This window comes from Phoxinus phoxinus, assembly GCF_949152265.1.
Source record: "Phoxinus phoxinus genome assembly, chromosome: 18".
NCBI classification, from domain to species: domain Eukaryota; kingdom Metazoa; phylum Chordata; class Actinopteri; order Cypriniformes; family Leuciscidae; genus Phoxinus; species Phoxinus phoxinus.
The window spans coordinates 21,909,109-21,934,405 of record NC_136893.1 but is presented as its reverse complement, the minus strand read 5'-3'; the positions used below and the strand labels follow the sequence as shown (position 1 = coordinate 21,934,405).

Here is a 25,297-nt window from a genome sequence, read left to right as displayed (position 1 = left end):
GTCTCTAAAGGTGTAGGCAGCATTTCTAAAGGTGTAGGCAGCATTTCTAAAGGTGTAGACATTGTTTGTAAAGGTGTAGGAGGTGTCTCTAAAGGTGTAGGAGGTGTCTCTAAAGGTGTAGACAGCATTTCTAAAGGTGTAGGCATTGTTTGTAAAGGTGTAGGAGGTGTCTCTAAAAGTGTAGGAGGTGTCTCTAAAGGTGTAGGCAGCATTTCTAAAGGTGTAGGCAGCATTTCTAAAGGTGTAGGCAGTGTCTCTAAAGGTGTAGATAGCATTTCTAAAGGTGTAGGCGGTGTCTCTAAAGGTGTAGGCAGTGTCTCTAAAGGTGTAGACATTGTTTGTAAAGGTGTAGGCAGTGTCTCTAAAGGTGTAGACATTGTTTGTAAAGGTGTAGGAGGTGTCTCTAAAGGTGTAGGAGGTGTCTCTAAAGGTGTAGGCAGCATTTCTAAAGGTGTAGGCAGCATTTCTAAAGGTGTAGGCAGTGTCTCTAAAGGTGTAGACAGCATTTCTAAAGGTGTAGGCAGTGTCTCTAAAGGTGTAGGCAGCATTTCTAAAGGTGTAGGCAGTGTCTCTAAAGGTGTAGGCAATGTCTCTAAAGGTGTAGACAGCATTTCTAAAGGTGTAGGCAGTGTCTCTAAAGGTGTAGACAGCATTTCTAAAGGTGTAGGCAGTGTCTCTAAAGGTGTAGGAGGTGTCTCTAAAGGTGTAGGAGGTGTCTCTAAAGGTGTAGGCAGCATTTCTAAAGGTGTAGGCAGTGTCTCTAAAGGTGTAGGCAGTGTCTCTAAAGGTGTAGACAGCATTTCTAAAGGTGTAGGCAGTCTCTCTAAAGGTGTAGGCAGCATTTCTAAAGGTGTAGACATTGTTTGTAAAGGTGTAGGCAGTGTCTCTAAAGGTGTAGGCAGTGTTCCTAGGGTTTGAGGTTAGAACTGAACTGGATTAATTACAGGGAAGTAGCCACATGCTTTCTGGCACCTTCTAGAGGTCAATTTTTTCCCTTAAACTTTTTCTGTCAAATGATGTAAACTCCCATATGGCAGTGCAAACTTTCCATTTGACAAGGCCTACTTTTTCTATGATTTCTATTGTGTTATGCACCTACCCCTCTATACTTTTGGCTTAATTTGCTTTTACCGGAGCGAGCTGCACACGCAGTCATCTCAGACCGCTCTGTTTTTGCACCTTGCTGATTGATATTAACACTGTAGGCCCTCCATAAGATGAGTTCACAAAGCAGATACAGCTGCCTGTTTTCCTGCGTTATAAAGAAACACACTGATCTTATGACTTTGTAAAACAGGCTGTATCTGAGCACACAGACTGATGCTTTGTGAATGTGACAACCCTTCTAACATCCCTTTGAATGCAACCTCCTTGTTTCTAAAACTAACCTGAATCTTTTTTGCTCCAGAGGAAAATGTGTAGCAATCTATAATGCACAGCAGTTTGATCTCAGATCCCAGCAACCAAAGAGGCTTTGTTCAGACTCAAAACAATTCAGCCCGAACAGCAAAAACACATCCCAATCCAAACTACATTCACAGATGATGACAGTTTGGACAGTTAGACATAAAGTCTGGATTTAAAAAGCAAGTCCAATTTGTGTGCAGTGTGAACAAAGCCATAGTAACCATGTCGTCGGTGAGACTTCTCCCCACCTCACTGCACATTACATGTTTAATATTTGTGTTTTTTTTATGTGTATACCAATCTCCTAAACTAGTCATTTTTCTTTGGAGTGAAACAGAAAGAGGAAACGTGACCTCAGTATGGTTTAGAGTGGTCATCTCTCTCTTTCTGTCCCAGAACCAGCAGTTGTCGCCCGCCGGGGGTGGAGGGGGAGTGGAGGAGGAGGAGCAGGGGGAGCAGGACAGCCTCATGCCCTCCGACGAGGCCAGTGACTCTCGCTCCCTCCGCCAAGGCGGCTCTAGCTCCCTGCACCCCCCGGAGGACGAGGAAGAAGAGGAGGAGGAGGAAGAAGAAGAGGAAGATGATTACGAACCCCAACGCCACTCTAACCCGTACCGGGACGTGTACCCGCCCAACCGTAACCAACCCGGTGGCATCAACAGCACTAACGGACACGAGTCGCGGGACCGACTCCTGCAGCAGCGAGACTCGCAGGACGGACACAACCAACGAAACAACCGTCAGCGCGTGAGAGCCTGGCCGAGGGACAACTACTGACCGTCCACCTGCAGGAGTCCGGAAGAGAGGGTTGGGTCGTGAATCGGGGTGATGGGGATTGGTGAGGAATTGGAAACGCACAATGCGTGTGTATGTGTGTTGGTGGATGAAGCTGCCCATGATTGGCGAAAATATCCTGTTTTCTAAGCTTATGTGGTCGTTATTGTTTGAGGCATTGCACTACATTTGCTTTTTAAAGACAGGGCAGCTTTTCTCCTTTAAGATCAAATGCATGTTCTTATCAAAACAATATTTGAGCTTCCTCTGGAAACCCTTACCCCACCCGAGTACAATATTACTTTATTTTTTTGCGTATTATACACTCTCCCTTAACCCAATGAGCACAGAAAGCATTATGGGAAAAGGAAAAGCACTTTTATAGCATGGGATGTGAGTCACAATGAAAGATGTTGTAGCATTTTGTTGCATCTTACTTTAATGACTTCTTTTTTTTTTAGCTAGCGCTCTTGTAAATGTCAATATTACTCACTAATTTTTGGTTCATGCCCTCTATCATGGAGCCCTTATGCACTCGTCTTATCAATATCAGTTGTTTATTGGTACATTATTCAGGCAACTGACATTTCATGGTCACGTTCATTGATGTAGCACACATTGGCGCTTGCACAAGCACCATGCAAATGTGGTATATGTAGGAAAGGGATTCAGGGTTATGCTCTGCTGTCGTAGAGTAAAAATATTTTTGGGACGATAGTTTGGGTTTGCACATGAGGTGAAGTTTAACTCAATAATGAAGAGAAGCAGTCGATCTTCCTGCATTTCCGTACTGCCGCATAAAGAAAGAACCTAATTAGGTCAGTGTCATCGGTTTCTTTTTCTGGGAAATGAGCAGGACTGAAAAACTGGATTTATTTTATCACCCAACAGTGCCCATACTCTGGCTTTTTTTATAGAAGTACCATAGATGAAGCTCACCAGTTTTGGTGTCCGTTTTGGGATAGTCATGTTGTTGCTCTGCGACTTGACAGTTGAAAAGTTCACGTCTAGATTCATACATTTTACCATTTGACACATTTGCAAGTCATCAATTGGTTGACCTTATCAGAGACAGTATAAAGAAAAGGACAAATGATTGATGAGAAATCATAACACTCAAAATGGCGTCTCTCATTTAAAAGGGCCAATCAAATGCATCCTGATCTGTTTTGTCTAGAATATGCATGCAAATTAGCTAGACTAACATGGTTTATAAAGCTAAAGAAGCTAAATTAAAAATTTTGTATCAGTGTTTTTAAGTGATTTTAACAATTGTTGAAAGGTTGGCAAAGCGATATCCTCATTTAAGTAGGTAGGAGTTGTTCTAGCATTACCAAAATGGCTGCCGAGTGAACTGCCTCAGAAGGACTTTGTCTTTACCAAGAAGAACGCGATCTTCCTCTGTCCTCTGTTTCTCGCCACTCTTTCCTCCTCGAGGCTCTGGGCATCTAAAAGGGCGGTTACCGTGGCCAACTTAAAAACATAGTGTCACATCTTGCTTTGACGACATTGACTGCTAGCTAGTTTAATGACCTGATTGGTGATTACATTAGCATATATCAACCAGGTTGTGTTACGACCAAATCCAAGAAAGTTTCTCCCTTTTCTCATTATCATGACTCTAGACTCGGATGTTACCTGTAGCAGATTTAGGCTAAGGTTTATCCAGTGTAGGACAATTCAAACTGGCCTTAATACTTACCTGTATATCTATACCACTGCATGTCTCAAATACAACTATTTAGGACTATTTGCACATTAGGGTTGAAACAGGACTTTTAGAAAACTTTAAGTATATAAGAGTAGAAAAATCTACTCCGTTTTTTTTGGTTTCATTTAAAATCTGCAACAGAATATTAGTAACGCATCTAAGAATAGCTAGCGTGTATATATATATCGAATGAAATTTCACCAGATCCCGAGTATAATTCTTTAGAACGTTACTTCACTTTGTTTTTATGGATCTGTATTGTTTTTAACAAATGTTGCGATGTTTACAAAGTCAGGATTGCTCTCACTCAGAGATTGTTGACGTGAGACGCATTGAAATATATCTAACGTCAGTTGTTGTACGGTTATGTAAAGTCACATAAAGTTGCAGTACACTCTCATGTAGCGCTGTAGTTTTGTTTTGGGTCTTTTGCGAGAAAACGTACAATTAAAACATCTAAATTAATGTATTATAAAAAAAAAAATTGTGATGGCCTCTACATTTCGGTACATATCCAAACATCGCCATCCTTTAGAACTAACCTTTCTGATTTAATGCATTGTTTATACGTATAGGACGCGTATTAAAGTATGATTTCACGTAGACTACACAGTTCTTTCCAAACATGCACAGAGACTTGAGTGAATGTATAGTTGCATGCCTTAACACCTCTTGTCCTCAGCACTAATGCATTGTCCTCCAGAGGGACGGTGCTAAATTGACTGTCCCTCAATTGATTGTGTTGCGCTGATTGTACTGAATCCGTACACTCCCACAATGCACTTTTAGAAACATCCTCCCTCATATAAGATTGTAAAGACTTGTCTTATCGACCAAAATTGATGCCTAATCTGAAGATTGAGGACACAACCATAGTATGTTGATCATAGCTTAAACAGAGTTGTAGACCTGAAATCCAAACAGGCGAAACAACGATTACTGGTGGCCACGACAATACACCGACACGGCGAATGCTAAGGCCTGAAACATACTCTACGCAAGTGTGTGAAAGCAAGTGTTTCAAGCAAAATGTGTCGAGCTAAATTCCCTTCAAACTGTTGTTGACGTGAAAGAGAAGACATGTTATGCTAATGCACGCTACAGTGCCCCTAGTGGCAATACTAAGAATGTAATGCAAATTAAGTAGCTATAAGCGTTTGCGTTCACGTACTATGAGCATGTAGAGTATGTTTAAGGACTAAAAGAGTCTTTCCATGTCAGATTGAAGAAATCAATTACCTGTTAACAACCCACGTCACACGTTGATCTCAGGTCATTAGAAGTCACTGTATCTCTTGCCTTTCTAACATAAGATCAAACTGACGTAGATTGTATGTCAAAGTCTTGGACATTGTGTTTACAGCACCAATCTTGAAGCAAAGCCTTGCATCGGCTGTTTAGAGGATCATGGGAAATGTACATGTTCTGGGGTGTGGAAGTCAGGGTAAAATTTCACTTTAACAAATGCCTTGACCAATCCTCTCTTTTAGTGTACTGCATCTTTATTTGCTATGAACATGTCTCACTTTAATCTATTGTTCTATATTTAAAAAAACAAAGAAAATCAGAGCATGACTGAAAAAAAATTCTATGCAAGTGTTGCATGAGATCTGATCGTTTCTTTCTGATATACTTTAGTATTGCATTGATTCTTGTTGTAAGTATTATTCTATTTAGTATGACAATTCACCCTCTTTTATACTGACCACAGACAAGGGGCTTCTGCCGCAACATTCATTTTCTTTGAAAAGCTTCTTTTCAATCTCATGGGCTTCAATACCTCCACTGTTATTTTTGTATGATAACGCTTAACCATAACACATATTTGGATTGATGTAATAAAGGAAAGTTTCAAGTTCAAGTTAAGCTGTACTGACAGAATCTGTGACATGTTGGTTATACCCTCAGTTTGTAATTTTTTTTGAAAAAAGTACATGTGCGTACAGTAATAGACTTACAATGTAAGTCTAAGAGGTGAGGCATTACACCCGAATACAGTTTCAAAAGTAAAGCCACAAGACTTAAACATTATACATAAACTTTATACAGACATTGCTTACTAACATTGTCTATGTAAAGTTATATCTAATCTTTCAACTGTCGTGATCATGTACACTCCACTCCAGTAATAATTTGGTAACACATAATCATAAGTTCAGGAAGTTGTTGTAAGAACTTATATTAGCACTTAAACCCTCCAGAATGCCATATAGACTTTTATTGCAAGTCTGTTGCTGTACATGATATTTTATTTGAGAGACGATGATTATTTTCTGTGCATTGTCAATAGAACCTCATTTGTTTTTTACCTGGAATATTCCTTTACACCAGGACCAGTAGGATATGAATTCAGCTACTTTTATTTAAGGCAAGAACTTGCATTGTTGTAGTTGGATTGATATTAAGACTGAGAAAAGACACGATGTGTATTATCCACAATGTAAAAGAGCTTTGGTGGGACGTGTACTGTATAAGGTCTACTATTTTAGGTTTGCACGTCTTAATACATGTAAATGTACATGATACGTTGTTTTTTTCCCTACTCTGTTATGGCATTGCATCGTTTTCTAGCGGACCAATACAGCATCCATATAAAACGCTGATTTTTTTTTTTTTCTGGGGTATTAAGAAGCACAATATTTACTATGGGTATAATTTGAGTCATTTGTCTTCGATTCTGTATGCAATACAAACATGGAAAGAAAACGCCTTAGAACATTAACACTTCCTCTTCTGTGTAAGTAGAGAAAAAGATATTGCACTATTTTTTTCTTTTTTGATGTCTTTGTAATGCAATAAATGCACTAGGTAGAACAATAATTACAATGGACACATAATTGGTCCTCAGACGTGATGTAGGCACACTCATTCTCTCTCTCTCTCTCTCTCTCTCTCTCTCTCTCTCTCTCTCTCTCTCTCTCTCTCTCTTTCTCTCTCTCGCTCTCTCGCCCCTTCATCTTTCTGACAACATGACAAATAAATCCTGCCTGATACTGTATATGCTTTCTATTTAAAGAAAATGCCACTAGTTATAATAAAAAACAAACAAAAAAAAACATTTTATGTACTTTTAACACTCCAGTTGTGTCTCAAATTGTTTGATCATTGCTCACATTTCATTGCAAGTGTTTTTTGGATCACTGTTTTGTCTTACAAAGCTGTCAACCATATTCAACCGCATCTTAATACACATGCTTGGTCTTATTTAGTGCCCATTATTCATATCATAATCTTTTAAAATATGTAACTTGTCACCTAGCCGTCTTAATTGTAAATCCCTCCCCATCCAAATACCTTGACATTAAAGCGCATTCAGTAGTTCTTTAGCTAGCATTAACATTACCATTGCTGTTCTTTGTGTGCTTTAACTATTGATACCACAATGTTGTTAGACGCTACACTAACATGATCGTAGTTCTATGTAAATTACACTGATACAAGTGAGTTTTACTCAATTAATTCACTTAACAATTTAACTTTTAAATATACCAAGACAATCATATTACTACGAATTAGAGAAAGTGCAATGCTCAATAAGCCCTCGCAACCCAAGTGGTGGTCCATAGACCTGCGAAAATAATTTGCTGTATTATTAAAAATAGCATATTTACATATGGGGACCATTTGCACCAATAAAACAAGCATATTGTGTTCGTTATTCCCACCCACATTAACTTTAGGCCAATTACGACATCTGCATTACGAAAATTGAATGAACCACTCAGCTTCACTTGTGGAATTCAAATGTGAAGTAAGCCCAAACTATCTGAATTGAGAAACTACAGTGACAATTATGTTTGTTTGGTTTTATTGAGAAGAGCGACGGGAGACCAAAATGCACCTTGTGTCTTCAGGTGCTAGCAAACCTTGCGATGAAGCCTACCAAGTTAAAGTGCCATTTGATTGCAAAGCACCCAGTATATAAGAGCAAAAAAGTTTTTTTTCTTTCTTGAAAAGAGCAAGGAATACATCCATCAGAAAACCTGGATTGTGTACCTGGTCAGAGCTTCAGAGAGAGCAGAAGGCTTCTTCTACGGTGGCTCAATGGATTGCTAAAAGTAAGAAAACACACACAATTCCACAAGAGCTCATACTTACAGCAGCCGTTGAAATGTGTTATGCTTGGTGCACAGGCAGTTAATAAACTGAAATCTGTACGTCTTACAAATGGCATCATTAGGAGGAGAATTGAAGAACTCTGTTGATTTTCAGTCAGCTACTGCATAGATTGCATTCCTGTGAGCAGTTTCCATGCCAGGCTCCCCCACCACACACACACACAGACGTTCAGAGACGGCCGTTGTCATGTCAAAGATATCCTTTGATCATTTTCTGACTGTGTTAGAAATTTAGCATGATCATCTCACAGTGTTTGCTGCTACGACCCACATCTACTGAATGACCAATAAAAATGCAGCATTAAATGGCGTATTGGTCAACGTGACATGGCACTAAAACTTAAAACTACTTTCCTCAAGATCCATTTGCAAAATTGCCATGCCAAGTTGGCCTCTTTTCTCTAGCCATGACCACGATCATATTCTCTTCTTTCGCTTCCTCCTCTTTTTTTTAGGGCACATGAAAACCACAACTGCCAAAGTGCGATTCATCTTGCTCTATTTGTTTACCACTAGCACATGATGATGACGTTTTATTCTTCTATACTAACTTGCGTCGTAGTCTATGATTCAATAGGTGTCATCATCGTACAGTCTACATACATGTCTCACCCAAGTTTATTACATCCATGTCGTACAGTGTGATTTTTAATCTTATTATAGGATTGCTGAAATCGGCATTAAGGGGGAATTCATTGCTGGTAGGATGAGCTTTTCATAAAACCTGACTGTCTATGCCAGGGGTCACCAAACTCTGTCCTGGAGGGCCGCTGTCCTGCAGAGTTTAGCTCCGACCCCAATTAAAGAGAACCTGAACCAGCTAATCAAGGTCTCACTAGGCATAATAGAAACTTTCATGCAGGTGTGTTAGACCTGGTTGGAGCTAAACTCTGCAGGACAGCGGCCCTCCAGGACCGAGTTTGGTGACCCCTGGTCTATGCCGTAGGAACTGATTTTCTTCTTTAAGTCTGTGTTACGTGGCTGGAGAATGCAGAGAAAAGGAAGCCTAAAGCTCTCTAGTCTGACCTCTCAAATAGTTTGAGACCTGTACCCTCAGCCCCAGCTGACCCGACCACATTTTCTCAGATTAATCTGTTCCGGGATGACACCAAAATCTGCCATTAAACTGTCTACTGTACATTTCTCTTCCTCGCCTGTTGACATTGTGTTGTGTTCAATAAATACCTACACTTGGGTTCACCATCATCTCTCGGAGTCTGGTAATACCTGACACCTGTTCAGTTGGACGAATCAACAGACATTGTGGCTCAGTTCATTTTTTGGTTCGCTATCCATGGGAAATGGAAGATTTTCTGGGAGGACTTTCTGTTCTACAAGGAGATGCCTGGCAGGATAACAAGTGAGGAATATTTAGACTCATGGATGCTTTCGTGAATGAAGCTGGGGATTATTGCACAGATAAAGGTTGTCAACCTAAAGATTATGGCTACGCACTGTAAAAAGCACCTTCACTCTGTTTCGGACACGGCTATCACTGCAGTTCATTTAGTGAAGTCAAAAGCACTGCAGTCACATGTTTGGACAGCTTTGCAAGGAGATTGACGCTGGGCATGACACACTGCGTACCACACTGAAGTGTGATGGCTCTCTCATGGAAAGATTTGCAGCGTGTGTTTAAGCTACGCCGTGAGATGTCAGAATTTATGAGAATGTCATTTTATTCTGACCCGGAAGACAAAATGGCATATCTTACTGATATATATTCAACTTGCTCAACAGTCTAAACCTTTCTATCCAAGGAGGCTATCCATCTATCCTGGAAGAACAAAATCACTGCCTTTATGAAAACAGCAATGTTCTACCATCGGACGGAGATTATTCACACAAACAACCTGTCTGTGGCTATAGTGAGATAGCCTCTCAGCTCACTGCACTGAGCAAGCACTTCAGATCAAATGCCTGGAAATGTGTGCAGGATCCTTTTGCCCCAGCTGAACAAGTGGCCTTACTGATAAGGCGGAAGACAAGCTCTTGGACTAATTCTGTAAAGGCCAGATTTCAGCAGATGCCTCATGCAGTCTTACGGCCCTCCCTCTCGCATTAGTATCCTGAACTCACTGTCAAGGCCATGAGAATATTGCTCCCATGTCCTACCTTACCTATGTGAGTCATCATTCTCCATTATCATATGGCGGCGAGGAAGATTAAGGACAGGGCTCATTTGAATGTGGAGAATGACTGTAGAGTCTGCCTGTCATGAAGAATAAACTAATGAAATGGGTGAGCCTCTCCCTCACAACACATTTAGTTTAGGTGGGCTCATCAATTGAGTTATTGCGAACCGGGAGATACAAAAGTGCAAATGAAAGAATTCTGAATAGGCATAATTACCATGATGTGTTCTGTGTCGTAATTTGTTCATGATTTGTTGTTTGTTCTACTATTGATATGAATAGGGAGCAATAAGTTCATTTGCAAAGTGTCACTTGAATTGGAAAGTCAGCAGCAGTCCAGAGCTAATATGGTACATGATGTATTGTTGCATTTAAATTTGTTAAATCAATGTTACACTGCCTCCCTGTGGTCAAATACCAACAGCTCTTATGTTCAACTCCGTTCAGATTATTACAGAGAAAGTTTAAAAACTGAGAAAGCAGAGCAATGATGAGAATGTTATAACTCTCCCAGTTCCTGCGCCACAGTCCTGCTTAAGCCTGATCTCCAGGCTTATTTTAAAAACTACAGATATGGAGCAAGCAAGGTTGGATCTAAACTCCTCCAGGAGTTTAACACCCGTCTTAAAGCATTAACAAATGTTAAAGGTACACTATGTAACTTTTTTTGTTAAAATGAACAAAAATTAAATAATGAGTCAAAACATGAATCCTTCCAATACGTCTTCCTTTGTCTTACTGTCATTCACTATGGTACACATATTATAAGTGTTTATATTTTAGATATTGCAGACATATGTCACTCGACGGCCTGTGCCTGTCTTGTCATATCCTTAAATAGAAAAAAGTTTATCTGGCTACTTTGATGCATGTATGGTATGGGAGTGGCATAGGTTTGTTGGTACAACGAGCAAGGAAATGTCTCCTGAATTTTAACAGTTCTCTTTCAAACACCTTTGGCTGAGACAGATCCTGGAGAGACCAATACCACCACGCCTGTCAGTTGACAGACCAATCAAGACAGTGATGCGGGAGTCCTGCCTCCCTGATATATACAGCTGCCGGTGATTTCTCCCCCATTATGATCACATCGGAAGTTATCCTACAGCAGGGCCCAGTTTTGGAAATAGTTGTTTAACTGTAATTAGACGAGCCGTCAAGGTGCCTCACCGAACATCGCTGTTTTGTTAGCGGGTCTATTCACGTCACTGTGATTTATTTGCTTGGGATAATATACGAAGAGAATTAACATGTCACAGCAGATTCTCTTCTATGGTTCTTCTTCCTAAGCGTTCAATGTGGTGAGCTTAGTTGTTATCTCTAGTATAGCGATCGCTAGTTCTGCAAGTGGCAAAGCAAAAGCAGAAACTTTGTCTCTATGTGGGTGAATGATCTCCGGCAAGGATCCTCATCCTGGCTGGGGGTCAGGCAGCACCGACTAACCCGAGTGCTGTCCTAACGGTTCTCTCTTCCCGTCAAAGGTGCTAGAGAGAAGAGTGTAAGCTGCGACCGCTAATAAAGTAGACCCCTGCTTTTCTCCTCTGCCTGTGGAGGATTAAACAGCCCCTATGTCATGCATTCTGCTTGCCCTTTTGAGAACCATAACAGAGGAAAGAAATGAGGACAATGACAAAGCTATCGCTCGTCTATTGGAGGAGGAAGCAGAGGTGGGTGATGATGCAACCCTCCCGCCGAATCCCGCAAAGCGACCCCCTCCCCAGCCCAGGCGGAGCTCGACCTACTCGAAATGTGCCAGAGGGCAGTGGCAAAACTCTCCATTGACTGACCGTTGCAGCAGATGGGCCAGGGAACCAGAGCAAGAGAGATCTTTTTGACAGCAAGAGACTGTCACATGCCCCAGGCATTAAACAGCTAATTTCAGCGCGATCCCTGCGTGTATTCCAGAAATTAAAAGTTTCAGGGATAAGCCCTTTTCCCACAGGGTTCCTGTAATAGGGTTAGGGATGTCAAATCCCCCTCCTGTTGAGCTGTCAGCGGCACATCATCTCAACCCCTAACCGCAGGGCAGCCTTTTCCTCTGCCTCAGCTTCTCTGCCATAGCCGCACTGGGCACTTTAACAGTCTCGGTTTTTCAGAAGATCGATCTTTCTTCTGCCCTGGCAGTGAGGGCTCTTAATGCCACCTGTCTCCTCACTGCTTATCAGGCGGAGCTGATGGAGGAGGTGGGCAGGCAAATGGATGCTGGGACACCAAACCCAGCGCTCTCGGAAGAGATCCTCTGCGGATCTGCATCTTGAAAGCTCAGATTGAGCCCAAAGCCCTTTTCGGGGCATTGGTCACTGCTAGGCAACAGCAGTGTGATTTGAGGAAACAGGAGGGTGAGGCTTTCCAAACTTGCCTCCCTCACAAGTCCACTGCTGGGCACCTCAACCAACACGCCCTGGTTTTGAAGTCCCCCTGAGGAGTGGTCAGTCAGCTAAGAAGAAAGCCTTCTTTCGCAGGGGCTGTGACTTGACACCGGCCGGCAACCCCTCAGGAAGGGAAGAAACGGCAGGCAATTTAATCCGTCCTTCTGTTCAGGATGAAGGGATGGGTAACAGCACTGGCAGAGTATCTGTCGCTGTCCTCCCTCAAAGAGAGTTATCAGTTACTCATCCTCCTGCCAAGAGGCATTGGACATGGGAATTGTTCACAAAAATATCTTATGACCAGTTCAAGTGTGGAGTTGGCACTAGTTCCCCCAATGCCCAGTGCCCCACAGAGAAATTCTCCCCCCTCACCCACAGGGTTACATGGAGAACAGAGGGCATATTTCAAAGGGACATTTGGTGTGACCATAATAAACTCATACTCTGTGTATCCAGGCAGTGGGCCAAGCAATGCGAGACGAGGTCTCCTTTCAATTCTGGATTTGCAGAATCTCAAGACAAGATACCTCAAGAAGTATAGAATTAAAATGATCATGCTCAATATAATTTATTTCGTTCCAAAGACTGGTTTACATCACATATGTTCCCTTTTTATTCAGGGAATAGTTGGTATAGTGGGCATTTTCCTGGTTTCCGAAATAAAGAAAGAGTAATTCTTCAGATGATGTGTGATCAGTGTACCTGGAACGAACATATTTGGAAAGAGGCTCGTATGGACTGAGGAAGGAGTTAACATGGAAGATATTAAGGAAGTTGTTCTTCTAGTTTCATGTTGGCTTGTGAAATCTATTAAGAAAATCTTCAGTTACTTTTTTTATGGCAGGGTAACTTAAGTAACTGGATGTTAGATTATCATTACGGATTCAATGAATCTACTATCATCAAGCCAGAAAAAAATATATAAAAAAAACTTCAAACGACACATTTTTCAGTCTTAAGGACTTTATTATTAATCCATAGAGCGAATGAACAATTTTACTCATCCTCTGGACTGAAATGGGGTATTTACAAATGCATTAATAAATCGGTATTTTTACACAATTTAAAAATCACAAACACAATTACATGTAATGTGTAAAAAACAAAAGGTGTGCTGTTACCAACTGTCCATCTGATGGTGTAAGGGATGACTTCTCTCTACTGCAGTTTAATTACACAGTTCTACACTCACTGATTTATATGTCGGAAAACTGTGATTTATGATCCCATGCTTTACTGGGTGTCTCTTATGAAGAATCTGGTGAGAAGAAACAGCAGTCACAAGATGCACAAGAGAAAAACAACAACATATGTAAGCGGTCCAGCTCAGGCAAAGATGGTCTCCTCTCTCCTCTTCTTGGTGAGGATAGTGCCGGGCTTGTGCTGGGCTTCTGGGTGATTGGCCAGCTCGGGCGGGCAGGTGGACACGGGGCTTTCCAAGATGGCTTGTTTCAGGTCGTAGAACACAGTAGAGTCTTCTTTGGTCAGGAAGGTCATCGCCATACCACTCTTTCCAGCACGACCCGTACGGCCAATACGATGGATATAGTCTGAGAAAAGCCAAGTTAAAGATTAATCAAAATGGAAACGAGAAACGGGAAGTCCCCTGATATAACCATACAACAGTTCTAAAGGGGAAAAGGTTTAATGGATAAAGTGATGGAAATTATGTTGGACTCACCCTCAATGTTCTTGGCCATGTCGTAGTTGAGGACCATGGAGACGTCGTGGATGTCGATACCTCTGCCTGCCACATCTGTGGCTACCAGGATGTCCTTAGCTCCAGCCTTCAGGTTGGACAGGGCGAACTCTCTCTGTTCCTGACCTTTACCACCATGAAGTGTACAAGCATTGTACTGCAGAACAGAGGAAAAGAAAGATCGAGAGTTACTGACTGAAAGTAATTTCTATAAAGAATTACAGACAGTAATAAACACTGTGTACTCACTCCCATCTTCTCCAGAGACTTAGCCAGCACATCACAACCCTTCTTTTGGTTAACGAAGATAATGATAGGCGGCTCGAAGCCACTTCCCAAAACTTCAAGGAGTTTCTTCCTGTTTATCACACAAAAACATTTGGAAGAAAAGGTTTAGTACATTTCTTATGACAACTTCCACTTGAATATGAGTGGTTACAGTTAACATGTGCGCTCTGACCTCTTTTCACCCTCGGACATGAGGATGACCTTCTGCTCCACTCTCTCGTGTGGTTTGCCAGCAGAGCCGATGTACACCACCGCAGGCCGCCGGAGGTAACTTCTGGCCAAACGCTCCACTGCAGGAGGCATAGTGGCCGTAAACATGACCGTCTGAAAAACACGAGAGAGGACGTGCAATAAAAAAATTAAAGGAGGGAAAAAAAGGAAATAAAGAAAGCGATATAAATCGTGACTTCATTTCATAATCCATGACTCGGTATCGGTTACCTGTCTGTATTTGTGTTTGCCCTCCAAAAAGTTCTGCATCATTTTTTCAGGGTCCTCAGCATCATCTGTGTCAGGCTTCTGATTAGTCACAGGAATGTACTCCAAAATCTTCTGGACGTCGGGTTCAAAGCCCATGTCAATCATTCTGTCGGCTTCATCCAGTACCACATACGTGCACCTGCTCAGGACAAGGTATCGGTTTTCCAACACGTCGATCAAACGACCAGGTGTGGCTATGACGATCTGAGAACGAGGAAGCAAGACACATCAGATCTACAACTACGATGAGGTTATCTATTACGAATCTAGACAAAGCCCAGTGTTATATCAGTAACACTAAATATAGAGATACTATGAATAATTAGAATGAATAACAATTGGTTATTGGAAGGTCTTTTTCTCTCACCTCACAACCCATCCTGAGTTTGAACCCTTGATCCTCTCTGGATATTCCACCGATCACGGCTACTGTCCGGATGCCCAGCGGTTTGCCGAATTTAATGGTCTCCTCCTCGATCTGCTGTGCCAGCTCACGAGTCGGGGCCAGAATTACGGCATACGGTCCCTGATCAGAGTCCTCAATCCTACAGACACAGAGTTTCCCAGGTTTGATCCGATTCCTCAGAACATGTGTCGGCATATAAAAGTGTGAGAGAAAAGTGAGCTCACCTGTCAATCTTAGGTAGAGTTGTGATCCAGACCAACAAGGGAATGAGGAAGGCGGCGGTTTTACCGCTACCAGTCTCAGCCACACCAATGATGTCGCGGTTCTGTAGACCAATAGGAATGGCCTGCCTCTGGATAGGTGTAGGATCCTGATAAAGAATGAACATTTAAAGAAAACATTTTTAATATATACAAAACAAACTTACATGGATGGATGGATGCCATATGTAACAAGCATTTTTAAACATTTGCAGAAGAATCATAATTTGGAAACACGGCAAACAGAAACATACTGACCTTATAGCCACATTTTTCGATGACCTCGAGAATGTGAGGCGGCAGTAAATACTCCTTCCAGTTGCGGATGGGGTTGGGGATCTTCCCTCCTTTGGTGGTGATGCTGTAGTCCTCTCTGAAGATTCTCCAGTCTCTGTCCGTCATCTCATCCAGCTTCTTCTGAGACCAGTGTCGGTCATCCCAGCGCTGCTTGGCCTCCTTCTTTCGCACCTTCTTCAGCCTCACTCTGTGAAATACATAAATTATTAGCATATCCATTAAAACTGTGAGCATTTGATTATGATAATTTCCATTTTCCACAACAGAAGACCCTGTCATTGGGTATTTTTTAATAAAATAACATACATTTTGTGGAATATTATTACAATTTAACATAACTTGTCTATTTTAATATAGTTTCCAAAGTAATTTATTCCTGTGATGTAAAAGCATCATTACTCCAGTCTTCAGTGTCACATGATCCTTCAGAAATCATTCTAATATATTGAAGTGTTTGAATCTTACTCTTCTTGCTCCTTCTCTTCAAGGGTCCGTCTCTTCTCCATCAGGTCTCCGTAGAATCGAGACTGGTCTCTCTTCTGCTGCTTGAGGTCGATGCCGGCGATGAAGCCTCGGCCGTACAGCTGAACACTATGCTTTTCTTTATAGCTAAACACAAACAGTCAAACCTGTGTTATTGTGCTCCTCTCTCACATATACTACATATATGTAAATAGGTGACCTGAGGCAGTCATAACCAAATGCAATGCAGTAAAATCTATAAAATAATTCTGGACTTTAATGTGAAAAGTTATTATGTGCAGTTATTTGAAGTGTCTGGTGGCATGCTCACATTGGATTGTAGTCGGTTGATGTGTCTTCAGACGCATCCCACTCAAAGACAAACTTCCTGTCATTCAGATGACGTGTACGCCGCCGTTTCTTCATCCCGCCAAGATAACGCTCCTAAAGAGAAAATAAGTATTGGTTCAACGTTTATCAAAAAGACACATTACCACATAATGCACTTCAATGCACAGCAGGGACAGAGGAAAATACATGGAAGGATGATATTCTGATTATATATTACATAAACTCTAAACATTTACAAATTAATTTCATAGATTTTTTTGAGGCCAACATTTGCTTTATTTATTCCCAAAGGCATATTTAGTACCGGTAACAGTTTACTCAATCTTAACTCTTTCTAATGGACACATTCTGCTAATTTGCCAATCAAGGTGACTCTGTATCTGTTTATGTAATTGCCACAGTAAAAATTATGTCTAATCTAGCATTTCCACATTTTGACCTATACCCTGCATGTATAAATTAGGGCTGTCAAGCTTATCAAATTAATCACACGATGTGGCTCATTACACAAATTTGGCTGAGTGATTACCCCCAAAAGATAATTTAAAATCATGATTGTGTTAAATGATACAAAATATAAAATAGACATTGCAAAAAGTAGCTTTAGAATTTTTTTATTTTTAATTTGATTCAACATTGAATTTATTACATAAACTTTTCTGCTTCAACAGCAATGAGGGTAAGCGAGCGACATATTTTGCATTTTTGGGCAAACTACACCTTTAATGGGATTTTTTATTAAGGAAATTAAATGATACTCTAAATAAGAAACTAAAACTGCCAGTAGGTAGTGGTAAATGTCTAAAGGAGTGAGTCATTCATTCATTCAATGTCTTCAAATGGCTGATTCATTCAGGACTGAAGTAAATGGCTTTCTTTATGAATCATTGGTTCGCCCAGTTGATTCTCTCAAAATGTGGATTCATTCAGAAATTAAACAGCTATGTGTTGCTCAGAGACGCACAACAGTTCTGCTCTGGCTTTGTAGGTAATATTTTCTTTGGCAAAATTGAGCAAAAGCAGAAAATAATTGTGTCTAAAATATAACCCAAAATATTAAGTTATTGAACTGTTGTATAAAAATCAATATCACATTTGCACTCGTACAATTCGGGACAAAAACAGCACTCGTGATATTGCGCTCGGTACCCGTGTGATATTGCTTAACTCAGGCATGTGATTGGCTAAGGACAAAAAAGCAGGAAAATATACTGATACTTGAATTCATATCTTGCTACTCAGTCAGAATCTCATTAACCTGGAGTCTCTGTCACAATAATCATATAACTTTAGGCTATGTGATGTTTTAGGCCTATTTTGCAGACATCCATTTAAAATGTAGGCAATGGCTTATAAAGAACCTTTCTTCCATATCCACTTAGGTTTCTCAGCTTGGACTCAAGCATTTGTGTGGTCCAAGTAACGTTAGCTTTGCATAAAAAAAATGGTTAAATCATTCGCATGGCTACTTTTACTTTTATACTTTAAGTAAATTTCCAAGCCTGTACTTTGGTACTTTAACTTGAGTAAAGAAGTTAAATCAGTAGGCCTACTTCTACTTTTACCAGAGTATTTTTTAACACAAGTATCTACTTCTAGCAGAAGCAATATAAATCGTTTTTAAAGGGCACCTATTATGACATTTAAAATGTTCCTAATGTTGTTGTGGGAGTCCCCAACAACAGTTTTACATGCATGCAATGACAAAAAACACTTTTGTTTTTGTATAATATGCATTTATTTTTACCTGATTTGCTCACCGACTCCCAAATGATTCGTTCAACGACTCGTTTTTCAAACCCCTCCTTTGCGCGACACTAATCTGCGTTGATTGGTCAGATGACCCAGCAGTGTTTACACAGATAATACTTATTTTTAACACGGAGTGCAATGATGCTTTTATCAATTAAATTGTATTATAATAATGATTATAGTCCACTGCTTTATAGTTTGTAGTAAAAAACGAAAAATAAGATAAAGAATTTAATGTTATGTTAGCGAGCATAGCCCAGAGTTCATATTGTAAAAGCACAATCAGTCTTTGTTTGCGTTAGCCCGATGCATAAACATAACGTTTTTACAAAAAAAAAAAATGCAGTTACGTTACTACGAGGTATTAGCCTACTCTATTCTTTAGACAACTCCGAAAACAACGACAAACACTTCACATATCTCAATACAATTGTCATTGAAGACCTAGAAGCTAAACGGTGCTTACTCAACAAACAAAATAATTATTAAGCATGCTACATAAAATATAAAAGCAACAACAATTATTAAATATAGCTGCAAGCAGCGATTACGGGCCCAAGCCGGTGGCACCGCCACCCTGGTGCCTTTAGTTACACTAAAGGCACCGGGCTGGCGCTGCCACCGGCTTGGGCCCTCCATCGCTGCTTGCAGCTATATTTATTTATATATATATATATATATATATATATATATATATATATATATATATATATATATATAAAAAGCCGCCACCCCATTGCCTTTCGGGTTCCTGTGCACGACGGGCAATAACGTAACCCCGCTTTGACTGTCGAGAAGAAGTCTGCTTTAGAGCTTGTATCAGTGTGAGTCTTTCTGCTCCCCTCCAAACACACACACACACACACACACACACACACACACACACACACAGAATGGCAGGGGGAACTCTGTCGGAGAGAGACAAAACCACATTCAAACCAAAATATCTGACTTCCTGTTGGTCGGAGCTAATGACTGTAAATGAGAAAGTTGTCCGGCTCGATGTGCACAAAATACATACCGAGTTTTGTGACTGTAGGTAAAAATAACCCCCCCACTTTAGTCAAAAGCATCTTGAAAGTAACACACTTCCTGCTGCCAGTTGGTGGCGCTATAACTTTGACTCACATTAGTTACATCCATGTGATCGGCCTCTTACAAAAAACACACTACTGAAGTGTCATCAAGATCAGTTAATGTATGAAGACGTTATAACACATCGTGTTTCTCTTTTCTCGCCATAAATTCGTTTCCTCGCCACGGCCAAACCGTTCAAGATATCAAAAATCCGTCCGCAATTTAGCATCCTCCATGTCTTGACTTCATGTTGACTGAGTTTGGTGGCGATCGAAAGAATTTTTTAGGATGAGTATATAAAATTCCAGGGGGATTCATTTTTTAAACAACCCATAATAGCCGACTTCCTGTTGGACTGGCGTAAAACTTAGAGCACGAAAGTTGTTCGGCCCGATTAAATCTATATGTGTACCGAGTTTCATATTATTACATGCAAACGTGTTTGATATATGGACCAAGTTTTCGGACCACGTTCAAGGGGGCGCTGTTGAGCTCCCCTGCCACGCCCGGGTACCAGCTTCAGTCGGGCCCTGATGGCCGCGGGTTCTGACCTGTGTGCAAAGTTTCAAGAGTTTTCGAGCACGTTAAGGGCCCCAAAAGTGCCCGAGAAGTCCCACACAGCAGAGAAAGGGTTAAAATAAAGCCCCCCCTCCTCTCTCACACACACAGACACTGAGAGAGACTGGCAAAATTCCCATCAAATCACATTCAAACCAAAATATCTGACTTCCTGTTGGTCGGAGCTAATGACTGTCAATTAGAAAGTTGTCCGGCTCGTGGAGATAAATATAGATACCGATTTTTGTTACTGTAGGTAAAACTAATACCCCATTTTTGACTAAAGGTGGCGCTACTGAGCCCCTTACCACGCCCGTTTCTGAAACTTTGCACAAGTGTACTAGGCAATAAATGTAAAGTGTCTGTCGAGTTTCATGCAATTTCAAGTATGCTAAGAGTCTCAAAAACTTTTAAAAAGAATATAAAAGTTTGATGCATTGCCATGGCAACAGTATTTAAGATATCAATAATCCTTTCACAGCTCTACATCTGCCGTGTGTTTACATTATTCAGATGAAGTTTGAAGCAAATCGGGTAAAAATAAGAGGGTGATTTCAAAGCATTTTGAAAGTGACACACTTCCTGCTGCCAGTTGGTGGCGCTATAACTTTGACTCACAATAGTCACATCCATGTGATCGGCCTCTTACAGCGAACACACTGCTGAAGTTTCATCAAGATCAGTTAATGTATGAGGATGTTATAACACACTTCCTGTTTCCAATATTCGCCATAAATTCGTTTCCTCGCCACGGCCAAACCGTTCGAGATATCAAAAATCCCCTCGCAATTTATCATCCTCCATGTCTTGACTTCATGCACACCGAGTTTCGTGGTCATCCGATGAATTCTCTAGGAGAAGTGTTTCAAATGCCAGAACATGCGTTTCCATACAGCCCATAATAACCGACTTCCTGTTGGACTGGCGTAAAACTTAGAGCACGAAAGTTGTTCGGCCCGATGAGATCTATATGTGTACCGAGTTTCATATTATTACATGCAAGCGTGTTTGAGATATGGACATGTTTTTGAATCCCATTCCAGGGGGCGCTGGCGAGCCCCCCTGCCACGCCCGGGTCCCAGCTTCAGTCGGGCCCTAATGGCCGCGGGTTCTGACATTTGTGCAAAGTTTCAAGAGTTTTTGAGCACGTTAAGGCCCCCAAAAGTGCCCAAAAGGTAGTAATATAATAATAAATATAGCTGCAAGCAGCGATTACGGGCCCAAGCCGGTGGCACCGCCACCCTGGTGCCTTTAGTTACACTAAAGGCACCGGAGTGGTGGTGCCCCCGGCTTGGGCCCTCCATCGCTGCTTGCAGCTATATTTATTTTTATATATATATATATATATATATATATATATATATATATATATATATATATATATATATATATATATATATATATATATATAAAGCCGCCACCCCGTTGCCTTTCGGGTTCCTGTGCACGACGGGCAATAACGTAACCCGCTTTGACTGTGTATCACTCGATTTTATTTAACCAAATGTTTTTTTAACAAAATATGTTATTTATCTGATTCATCCAACCCTATACTGCACTCTTTTACTAATACTATATTATATTTCATCGTTTTCATGTCTTGCCCTCAAACATATCTGTTTAATCTGCTTATTTTTAAGTTACACATAATACATTGATTGAAAAAGAAACTCAAACTTTTTGTTAATGGTAATATTATTTGATACAGAAATAAATAAGTGAGACTGTGGGAGTGAGGGGAGGGTAATGACAGCCAAAGGGAGACAGAGACAGATAACTTTTGAAACTAAAAAAATGACATCCTAACTTTGATAATGTTTAAATATACATAAAAATGCAGCATATAATTAATTGAAATTAGTGTACTTTAAAACACTTGTTTAAAATAAAAAACACATTTATACATAGTATAAAACACTAGATGGCACAATTGTTCATAGTCTTTCTGCTCCCCTCCCCACACACACAGACAGGGGGGCTGTCTGTGTGTGTGCCCTCCCTCCCCTCCCCACACAGACACACACAGGGGGGGGCTGTCTATGTGTGTGTGTGTGCCCTCCCTCCCCTCCCCACACAGACACACACACACACACACACACACATAATGGCAGGGGGAACTCTGTCAGAGAGAGGCAGAGAGAGACAAAACCACATTCAAACCAAAATATCTGACTTCCTGTCGGTCGGAGCTAATGACTGTAAATTAGAAAGTTGTCCAGCTCGATGTGCACAATATACATACCAAGTTTTGTGACTTTAGGTAAAACTAACCCCCCCACTTTTGTCAAAAGTAACACACTTCCTGCTGCCAGTTGGTGGCGCTATAACTTTGACTCACATTAGTTACATCCATGTGATCGGCCTCTTACAGCGAACACACTGCTGAAGTTTCATCAAGATCAATTAATGTATGAAGACGTTATAACACATCGTGTTTCTCTTTTCTCGCCATAATTTCGTTTCCTCGCCACGGCCAAACCGTTCGAGATATCAAAAATCCGTCCGCAATTTAGCATCCTCAATGTCTTGACTTCATGCTGACCGAGTTTGGTTGCGATTGGATGAATTTTCTAGAAAGAGTGTTTCAAATTCCAAAGGCATGCGTTTTCATACCACCCACAATAGCCGACTTCCTGTTGGGCTGGCGTAAAACTTAGAGCACGAAAGTTGTTCGGCCCGATGAGATCTAAATGTGTACCGAGTTTCATATTATTACATGCAAGCGTGTTTGATATACGGACAAGTGTTCGAATCCCATTCCAGGGGGCGCTGTCGAGCCCCCCTGCCACGCCCGGGTACCAGCTTCAACCCGGCCATCAGGTTCTGACCTGTGTGCAAAATTTCAAGAGTTTTCGAGCACGTTAAGGGCCCCAAAAGTGCCCGAGATTTTGCACACAGCAGAGAAAGGGTTAAACTAAACTAGCCCCCCTCCTCACACACACTCACACACACAGAGGGGCAGAGGGGCAGAGGGAAAATGCTCCTAAAAGTACACATTCAAACCAAAATATCTGACTTCCTGTTGGTCGGAGCTAATGACTGTAAATTAGAAAGTTGTCCGCTCGGGGAGATAAATATAGATACCGATTTTAATTTCTGTAGGTAAAACTAATACCCCATTTCTGACTAAAGGTGACGCTACTGAGCCCCTTACCACGCCCGTTTCTGAAACTTTGCACAAGTGTAGTAGGCAATAAATGTAAAGTGTCTGTCGAGTTTCATGCAATTTCAAGCATGCTAAGAGTCTCAAAAACATAAAAAAAGAACATTAAAGTTTGATGCGTTGCCATGGCAACAGTATTTAAGATATCAATAATCCTTTCACAGGTCTACATCTGTCGTGTGTTTACATTATACAGATGAAGTTTGAAGCAAATCGGGTAAAAATAAGAGGGTGAATTCAAAGCATTTTGAAAGTGACACACTTCCTGCTGCCAGTTGGTGGCGCTATAACTTGGACTTACAATAGTCACATCCATTTGATCGGCCTCTTACAGCAAACACACTGCTGAAGTTTCATCAAGATCAATTAATGTATGTGGATGTTATAACACACTTCCTGTTTCCAATATTCGCCATAAATTCGTTTCCTCGCCACGGCCAAACCGTTCGAGATATCAAAAATCCCCTGGCAATTTTTCATCCTCCATGTCTTGACTTCATGCTGACCGAGTTTCGTGGCGATTGGTTGAATTGTCTAGGAGGAGTATTTTAAATTCCATTGCATGTGTTTTTTAAACTACGCCAAATAGCCGACTTCCTGTTGGGCTGGGGTAAAAAGTCAGAGCATGAAGGATATATGAACCGGTGAGATCTATAAGTGTACCGAGTTTCATATTATTCCATGCAAGCGTGTTTGATTTATGGACCAAGTTTTCGGACCCTGTTCCAGGGGGCGCTGTCGAGCCCCCCTGCCACGCCCGGGTACCAGCTTCAGTCCGGCTCTAATGGCCGCGGGTTCTGACCCGTGTGCAAAGTTTCAAGAGTTTTCGAGCACGTTAAGAGACCCAAAAGTGCCCGAGCAGTGTTGTTTTTGGCAGCCCTTTTAGTTTTAGTCTTAGTCTTAGTCTTTTTGACGAAAATGCTTTTTAGTTTTAGTCACATTTTAGTCACTTATAAACTTGATAGTTTTAGTCAAGTTTTAGTCGACGAAAACGCAAAAAGGTTTTAGTCAAGTTTTAGTCGACGAAAACACAAAAAGGTTTTAGTCAATTTTAGTATAAAAAAAAGAAAGAAAAAAATTAGTCTTTAATAAATTAATTTAGGTTAAAAAGTATTGGAAATGGGCTTAGGTTTGACAGGTTGCAGCAAGTTGCAATTCATAAAACAACAGTTAACCTTAAAACCTTTGCATAATAAACTAGACTTTCTGAATAATTCGATTGGTTGGGTCCTTACATGCGCTGGGCACACACGCACACTAGCACACACACGCAAGGTCTCTCGCTCCCTTTCTCTGCTGTGCGCGCGATACACATGCGCGCTCTTGCTCGCTCTATCTAGATTCCGAGAGATTCAGATTTGCGGGTAATTCTGAAATTATCGTACATTATGGGATTTTTTTCATTATTGATCGTACATCGTACAACAACGATTAGAATGCGGCATTGCTGATACTTTTTTTTTAGCTCAAAACAGACCGATTTCACGCAAAATAGGCAGAAATGACATTGTGAACGTCAGACTTATAATCATTTTCGTTCCATCTCGTCTCGTCAACGAAAACTCGAAAACGTCTCGTCATGTTTTAGTCACCTTAGAGCCATTTTTAGCTAGTCATCGTAACGTTATCGTCAAAAAAAAAGGTGCGTCAACGAAATAATTGCGTTATCGTCATCGTTGACGAAAACAACATTGTGCCCGAGAAGTCCCACACAGCAGAGAAAGGGTTAAAATAAAGCCCCCCTCCTCTCTCTCACACACAGACACTGAGAGAGACTGGCAAAATTCCCATCAAATCACATTCAAACCAAAATATCTGACTTCCTGTTGGTCGGAGCTAATGACTGTAAATTAGAAAGTTGTCCGGCTCGGGGAGATAAATATAAATACCGATTTTTGTTACTGTAGGTAAAACTAATACCCCATTTTTGACTAAAGGTGGCGCTACTGAGCCCCTCCACCGCGCCCGTTTCTGAAACTTCACACATGCC

The 25,297-nt window shown here is 41.0% G+C and overlaps 2 protein-coding genes across 2 annotated transcripts in view; one reads left to right on the top strand and one right to left on the bottom strand.

Moving 5' to 3' along the window:
- The window catches only part of cacnb3a (calcium channel, voltage-dependent, beta 3a), a 40,129-nt gene extending 33,193 nt beyond the window's left edge, over positions 1-6,936 (top strand). The window contains exon 13 of the mRNA XM_079589155.1: positions 1,804-6,936. Coding sequence (XP_079445281.1) covers positions 1,804-2,184 — 381 coding nt within the window. The 3' untranslated portion in view covers positions 2,185-6,936. The remainder of the gene's footprint in view (positions 1-1,803) is intronic.
- Positions 6,937-13,067: 6,131 nt separating this feature from the next.
- Positions 13,068-25,297, bottom strand: part of ddx23 (DEAD (Asp-Glu-Ala-Asp) box polypeptide 23) — a 32,959-nt gene continuing 20,729 nt past the window's right edge. Inside the window, exons 8-17 of the mRNA XM_079588779.1 lie at positions 16,738-16,850; positions 16,410-16,553; positions 15,906-16,131; positions 15,612-15,757; positions 15,349-15,526; positions 14,943-15,185; positions 14,674-14,825; positions 14,463-14,571; positions 14,196-14,370; positions 13,068-14,064 (exon numbers count right to left, since the gene is read on the bottom strand). Of these exons, the coding sequence (XP_079444905.1) occupies positions 13,841-14,064; positions 14,196-14,370; positions 14,463-14,571; positions 14,674-14,825; positions 14,943-15,185; positions 15,349-15,526; positions 15,612-15,757; positions 15,906-16,131; positions 16,410-16,553; positions 16,738-16,850 (1,710 nt within the window). The 3' untranslated portion in view covers positions 13,068-13,840. The remainder of the gene's footprint in view (positions 14,065-14,195; positions 14,371-14,462; positions 14,572-14,673; positions 14,826-14,942; positions 15,186-15,348; positions 15,527-15,611; positions 15,758-15,905; positions 16,132-16,409; positions 16,554-16,737; positions 16,851-25,297) is intronic.